Source organism: Malus sylvestris, chromosome 5 (assembly GCF_916048215.2).
Source record: "Malus sylvestris chromosome 5, drMalSylv7.2, whole genome shotgun sequence".
NCBI lineage: Eukaryota > Viridiplantae > Streptophyta > Magnoliopsida > Rosales > Rosaceae > Malus > Malus sylvestris.
The window spans coordinates 11,573,932-11,581,923 of NC_062264.1; the positions used below are offsets into that span (position 1 = coordinate 11,573,932).

At 38.5% G+C, this 7,992-nt stretch overlaps 1 protein-coding gene across 1 annotated transcript; it reads right to left on the reverse strand.

Moving 5' to 3' along the window:
- Positions 1-2,519: 2,519 nt before the first annotated feature.
- On the reverse strand, positions 2,520-6,191 carry LOC126623396 (uncharacterized). Its single transcript, XM_050292286.1, has 4 exons — positions 5,945-6,191; positions 4,189-5,576; positions 3,942-3,967; positions 2,520-3,739 (listed from the first exon to the last, which is right to left on the reverse strand). The coding sequence occupies exons 2-4, from the start codon at positions 5,513-5,515 to the stop codon at positions 3,080-3,082; spliced, it is 2,013 nt and encodes a 670-aa protein (XP_050148243.1). The 5' UTR covers positions 5,516-5,576; positions 5,945-6,191; the 3' UTR covers positions 2,520-3,079.
- Positions 6,192-7,992: the final 1,801 nt, after the last annotated feature.

A 7,992-nucleotide genomic window follows, 5' to 3' on the forward strand; every position in this document is an offset into this window, starting at 1 on the left:
TTCTACCTTGGTTCAGTCTCACCACTCCCCACATTTAACATCACAACGTCCTGATTTTTTTTTATCAAAGTACACATAGCATCAAAGAAATTCACCTTGCCTAGTCTAAGATCACTATTGTAGTAAGACTCAAAAGGATTTAGTAACGCAGTTAAATCTTAAAAAATAGACAAAGCAGACATATCCCTATCAATTATAAAATTAATATCATTTATATGATTAGGTTTAGCAATGCCCCGATATCCCATTGCACTCTCACATACTTGATGATCACGCTTATTTGATTTCTCAGCCCTTCTCCAGTCCTGCACGATGTCTGCCTTTGCAACCCACTTTGGTTTAAGGCTAGATACCACATCTCTATACGACTTGTCATCCCTGAAACTATCACTAGTCTTTCTCTTATCCACGTTTTCCTCCATCTTGGAACAACCATAGTCCAATCCTCATCATTAGGGCCCACGTCCTCCATGCGTTGTCCAGACTCCTCAATCTCTGTGTAGTCCTCTTCCACAATTGTAGCATTTGGAAAGCAGAGCATCACATCTTCTTGCAAACTTGCCTTTATATCATCATCCACCACCACGTCCTCAGGATAAACAGACGGTTCGTCCCCAAAAACCTTATCAATCATAAAGCACCCATCATTAGCTTCAACTTCAGTGCACACATGTCCCTCAAGCCTCATTCCGCAGTAAAAACACACTTCAAAGATTTTTTCGTAACTAATAAAGATTGGGTAGTCATCCTCATGGTTTACAATGAGCACACGTTTAAAAGGAAACCGTAATTCAACTTCTAGAATAACTTTGAAGAAAATACCGTTGAAGCCCAATGTCACTTCATCCACTTTGATCACTCGACCGATAGGTTGGGTATCCTTGATAATCTTCTCCTCTTTGTATTGCACAGGGACACGAGGTAAGCGAGCCCAGACAACCAGCTTGGTGATAACATCCGTGTCCTTGAAAGTTCTTGTCCACCGTTCAAGATGAAAATTTTGACCACACACGTACCACAATCGATTCTTCAAGACGAATTTCAAATCATTCTCATCAGTGAATTCGAGTGCAAACCATTTCCTTCCAAAGTGATCCAAATAAAAGGTGCTCTTCACCTCATTCTTCCACAGAAGCCCTAACTTCCACTTAATCAAATGATCATCAAGAGGTTGGCCGAACATCTTCCCCATAAGAACCCTAGATAACATGTGCTCAACATTAATAGAAGAGCATAAATGGGTATTCAACCTGATCACTCCACATTCCACAGTGAACGTTCTCATAGCCTTTTCAACAACAACCGGGTCTTGACCAGGCTGCGGAACAGGGAAAGGATTCTCCCAGCTCAGGATATAACCCTCAAAATAGATTCTATGCTTAGGGGTATTACTAGAGGGGGAAGCAGCAAGCTAAGGGTTAGTCATTTTGAGAACTTGGGGAAACAAAGGAGAAGAAAACAAGAGTTTTGATAGGATGAGAGACACCACCAAAACTGAAATATATAGAGATGCTTAGGGGGAAACCAGCCATCAAAGCACACTAACATAATAAAGAAAAGCAAGAAAATGAAACCCAAAAAACCTACACCATAGGTCATAAAACCAAAACTCAACCAATTACTGGGAGTAAAGGCCGCACACTCTAACCCGAGGCCTAAAAACTCCAAAAACACCAGCCTAAAGACAAAAAGAATAAGCAAAAAGGAACTTGGGAAGATCGAACGTCCCCAAGGACAGCAACCCCAAAAGAAAGTTAACCAAGTCCAACACCCCAAGTAACTCCAGTCATAATTAGAGCAGCAAAAAACAACCCCATATTCGAAGAAACAAGTTTCCACAAACACATAAATTAGAACGTCACCCAACGGCACAAGCCAACAAGCCAGAACCCATAATAACAATAAGGAAAAGAGACCAATTGCCAACCAGAACACAATACATAAAGAAAATAACAAAGTAAAGAACCCTAATTTCTCACACCAATTCGCCGAACACCACTAAAAAGCTACACACTTGGGAAATGAGGATACATCAGTTCAAACGACTCCTCGGGGCTCACCACCCACTTATCTAGCAACCAATTAGCACTCCACCCAACCTATTCAAACTCATGATTAACCTATTTCCAGTTATCGAAAACCTAATTAGGGTAACCAAGCACTCACCTAGTACGAAATCAACAGAGATCAGCTTACCCCTAATGCAATTATCTCTAACCCACAAGAGACCAGCGCCAGGACACCCACAAGAGACCAGCGCCAGGACGCCAGCGGCGTCTCGCACGCAGAAACCCTGGACCTTCCATTCTCCATTTATATGTCGTTTATGAGTTAAATAGGATTTTTTTTTTCTTTGAATTAGACGGATATTCGAATAAATAATCTCTACTTCGGAACGTTATCATTTTCATTTTTTAAAAAATAAAAACGTACTTGGTATCAATTTTTAGTTTTTTAAAAAATGGACAAAATATTCATGGCATGCCAAATATTTTAGAGGTATAAAAGGATCAGCAAAATTTGCCTAATAAAACTGGAAATTCATTGCTCTCTTAAATAAACAACCTATCAACCAAAGAAAATGGAGGAAAACTGATGGCATATGTTTCACAACCTTAAACCAAGAATCAACAAGCACGACATATTAGGATATACAATCAGAAAGCGCAGGAATTTTAAAAGTTGCTCGCATTTTCTTTACTAAAACTTGGTAGCCGAGGGTTGCTGCTAGTTTCTCCATGTCAATCTCTGGATGTAGCGGTGTATCAAGACGAGTATCACAGTTCAAGAGAAGCTGAAGATGTAAGTGATTCTCTGCACTATACGTCCTGAACTCGTCTCTATCAAAACCTCCCTAACACCATCAGCTTAAACAGGATCTCTGGACGTATCATGTACAGATGGCCACCAGTGTAATCCGCATAAATGATACTCTGTCCACTTCAATCATAATCAACTCATTCAGCAAAAGCAAGTCATTGTTCTTTATCCTCGTCAAGAAAGCGCTAACCATCAGTTGGACAATCATCATACCATGCTTTGTATACCATACTCTTCTTTCCGGAGTTGCATAACTTACCTATTTAATATCCTTGGTACTCCAAACTACAAAAGACCCTTTGTTCGTAAACTCACATGGATGGAAACCATTCATGGCCTTTCCCATGAGTGCCATAGCAGCAACGCTTGGAAATTGCTTCTTCTGAAACTCATCTACGGTTGGCTTCGAACATTGTGATTGAAAACCAACTTTTTCAGACTTTTTTTGGGATGGTACTTTAGACCACCTCTGAATCCAAGAATGAGAAAGCGTTATATTTTGACCTTTCCTGGCCGAGTCAATGGGAGACGACTCACAATCCCTTAATAGCATTGCAGCTTGATCTGGCACCATCTGTTCTTTGCCAAGAAATCTGCTGTTTGAGCTTTTTGTACCATAAGCAGGCTGAGTTGCAGTCAACTTGAGCCGTTTAATCCAACTGCTTCTTATTTCTAGTCCCTGAGACCCTTCTCGACACGAATTGGAGTTTGAATTTGTCGGCTGCTCAGCATGAGAAAGGAGATGTTCCGCATCCAAACTTTGGGTTCTTGAAGTGCTCGTCTCCCTTTCTTCTGCTGAATCAGGAAGCTCTTGATTTATATCAGGTAATTTTGAGTATGGAAGTCTAGCACCATTATCTTCTCCACCTGAAGTGAAGGCTGATCGAGATTTTGATGACTTCTTGCTACTCTCAACATGCTGCAAAATTCGAAAATTGGAATGGCTTCCTATTTAGTGCTATGCTAAACACGTTATTAAATTCAATCTAACATAGCATGATCCTTTAAAAGCCAATTTCCTTGGAATGCAGCATATAAGGTGTTTCGGGTGTGAACAAACAGTAATTCCAAACTATGGATCTTAACCAATTATTCACAGAAACAGAATTTGTAAAATTTACCTTATCTGATGCGGATGATGCTACACCTGATTCAACAAGCAAAACCCATTATTAGCCAAAAGGCATGATGAAACAGAACACTGAAAAACTTATTATATGTTTATACTGTATGAACTCAATAATAATTACTTGCCAAAACATATGTTAATCCAAACATGATGCTGCAAAAGCTAAATAGCCTATACATTTAACATGGTATAAATAATGTTCTACTAAGCTGAGATTCCTGAAATATAAGTGTAACTACCAGGAAGAAGGTTATCCTGGAAAGCATCCATGTCCAAAATATCTGTTTCAGATGATGATTCGAGTGCATAAGCCTCGACATCTCTTACATCTTCCTCTCCGTTACTGTCTGTAGGGCTCCTGTAAGGTAGTAGCTTCAATCTAGGCTGAGCAGGGAGACCATAGTCCATGGAAAAACCAAAAAGATCACCGAAAGCTTTTCCTTTCAATTTTGTTGATGCAGTTGACTGTCTGAACATTTGACCTTGTTCAGGCAAGTTAACACCAGTCTTTTTTGTGATCTGAAAATGGTGAGTTGTCTTTGAAAACATGGGAGGACCTCTAGATGATTCTTCCTCAGCATTGACAGTAGCACATATTCTCATAGTCTCTGTGTTATGCACAGAACGCTGCAGGCTTGGCAGAGATCGGTGAAATACCTTTTCCAATTCGGTCACCTCTTGGGGACTGGTGTGGCTTGAAAGCAATCCAATACCAGACTGATTTTGCATTTCCTGGAAATTCCTACTGAAAAAATTTGGTTGCTGCTTACTGCTTGTGGAGGGGTTGTGCTGTAATAAAACCATATCATTCTGCCTTGGCAATGAACCTCCTGATCTTCTAGAGACAAAATTGTTATCGAAGTTTTTCTCATGAGCCAACGTGTGATTGTAACTGTTTGTGACATGCTGTGGAGATGCAAAAAGCGAGTTGGATAGATTAATTTCCTCTTCACTACACAGGAAAGATGAGAAAGTAGGCCCACCCTTAAGTTGATGCGGCACAATTTTGGAATCTGATCTCGTTGATTCATCCTGAAAAGACTTGGAAATAGCTAGGCTATTGTTATCAAGAAAATTATGATATTTCACCTGTCGCTCTGGAGGTGGTGATGTGGCTTCCAAAGCCCATGCATCAGTAGGAGTCCAGGCAGGCAATGCTGGTGGGCTACACTCAGTAAGTACTCCCCCATGGAAAGTAGAATTTTTCTGATTTGGTTTAGCAACACTAGCCTTTGGAGGAACACTGAACATTGGAAAGGACTGGCCTTCTGATATCGCTTTCCTTGTTTTCTTTGAACTCTCTGCCAGACTGAAACCCCCATCGATCTTTCTTAATCTCTTCGGTTCAGTTACTTCTCCGAACCCTCTAAACAAGGAATGCTTCTTAACACCACGATTGTGTTGTTGCGCCTCCTCATAACGAATTGATACATTGCCACAAGCTTTGGTTTCTGACTTACAACTTGTGCACATCCAATGAGCCATCCAAACAGATTCGTAAGGATGTGAAGCTAGCTCACTTGTTCCTTCACTATCATGATACGATCGCGCAACCCGATCAGACATGATAATAAACTACCCAAATTCGAAAATAACAAGTTTATCTCAATGGCTCATCAAAGATCACCTAAACACCCAAGACACCAACAAAAATCATCAACCTCCATATTTCCATATGTTACATAAAAAAATGAGAAATTCGAAGCCATGGTAATCCAATATGTATATAAAAGTTCCAAATTTAAACTAAAAAAGATCACATTCTTTTCCCAGATTATAACTGTGGGGAAAAAATTAAAAAAAAAAAAAAAAAAAACCTCTCCTGGGTATTATTCTTATTGCTAAAGAAACCTACTTTTCAATTTTTGTTAATGCAGGCACATAAAATTCCAATATATTTGTACACAGATAATTGCAACCAAGTATATCATTTCATCATTTCAAAACTTAACTAACAAAAAATAGAGCAAAAGAGAGAATTGAAGCCAAAGTTACCTCCACAGGTGAAGATCCAGAGGAGGAGATGGTAACCAAAGCGGAGAGAGAGAGAGATATGTATATGAAACCCAAAAGAGAAAAGCTTTTATTAAAGGGGATGTGAAGCAGAGGAAGAGGTAGAGGAAGGAGGATCTGAAAGCAGAGGCTTGACAGCGTTTGCTCGGCCAGACAGCCACAGCCACAATATGTGAGCTCCAAGCCTTGGCCAAATAGGGGAGAAAAGGGGACCCAATTCACCTGCACTTTTCCAATTGCTGTTTTTATACTTTTTCTTTTGTTTATTCATTTAAATACTTCATTTTATTAGAAAATTAGGACAAAATGGGACCTTTATTTTTTATTTTTTTAACATGGTATGCATTAAATGGGTTTGTAATGCACAACACATATGAGTATGTGGTTAATTTGGATGTAATATGTGACACACTGTTACATTGTAAAGACATATTAGTACTTGGCAATCACTTCTCCTTTCGCAATACACATTAATTTAGAAGAGATAAACAGGAGATTTTTGAATTTTTTTGAAATAAATTGGCGAAATTACTTGAACCTTCATGAAGCTTCAATGAGTAATTTAAGAGTTATGAGAAAATATCGGATTTAATAGGTTCTCGCGTTTTGAAAGTTGCAACAGTTCGTATTACATCTTGTAGTTTCAAAAAGCTTCGAGAAATTTTGACTCATAAAAAAAAAAATAAGATATGATATATGGCTTATTATATTAACATCCCACAAATTGTTGAATAAACCTCACATACTTAATACACCACACATTTACTTTTTCACTTAAAAATTATCTTAATACACCCCACATACTTTCTCATAATACCCCCCCACACCCCACATTCTCAATATACATCTTATATTTTGTACATACACCTCACATCTTTTATACACCCCACAGTTCTCAATATATACTCCATATATTTCGGGTAGTTTGATTAGCACAGAGCTCCGCAATGAAGCTGCTATAGTAAACCGCAATGATTCAATTATTATTTTTTCTTTGATTTGGTCTTAAAACAGAGCTCCGCAATGAAGCTGCTATAGTAAACCGCAATGATTCAATTTTTTTCTTCTTTGATTTGGTATTAAAAAAAAAGAGCTCCGCAATGAATTTGAATGTAATTTTTCTTACACAACCTCCATTAAAAAGTAAACCTTGTTTTTACAAATGTACTCTCGCCTTGCAATCAATATATTTCAATTCAGTTTGTAAAACATAAATCAGTCACAATCAAGACATATCGTTTCAGTGGTGGGTATACTATTTAGACCTGGTAATAGCTTAAATTGTTCCACATGATCTTGGTAGTTGGCGTAAAGGTGTCGAGCGTTATTTACTGCAAGAGTATGCCAATTTTGTGCAACCGGTGGCATGGGTTGTCCTGGTGCCAAACGTAGCTGTACAAAATAAAAGGAGTCAATTAGCTTTCAAAAACAACGTTCAATGTTTCAAAAAAAGTAAGTCAACTTTTAGTACCTGTATAAAGTGATTGTCATTGACTAAACCAATTACAATCTCAGGAAGATTAGTGGGCTCATCATCTCCTAATACATATAAAGGTAGGAATGTGAGGTATTGCAAACGGGATAAAAAAATCACTATTACACAATAACATGAAGCTATAAGATGGCCCATATCTGGCATGCTCATCCAATAGAGTTCCGGTACATATGAATCTTCAAAATAGTCAAGTGCTTGGTCAATCTCAACATGCCTCTCTTTCCAACCAAAAGCTTGCTCATATAGGAATTGGCAACCACGTACTTCCGCCAATAGGTCCTTACGTACCCTTGGCCATGAATCTTGGCCAAATCTCATTGCCTCAGCTATGACTCTATATCCACAATTACCATCTCCAAGGACATCAATTGCAATAGTAATGTATTGCTTTATTACCTCAGGGAACTGTCATGTATATTGATGCGTAGGGGCGGCCGGATTGTGTAAAATTGAGTTATAAGTCTGTATAGTAATCAAGGGTTACTTAGTGAATTTACAATTAGTATATCAAACATCACAACTATAAAGATAAGTG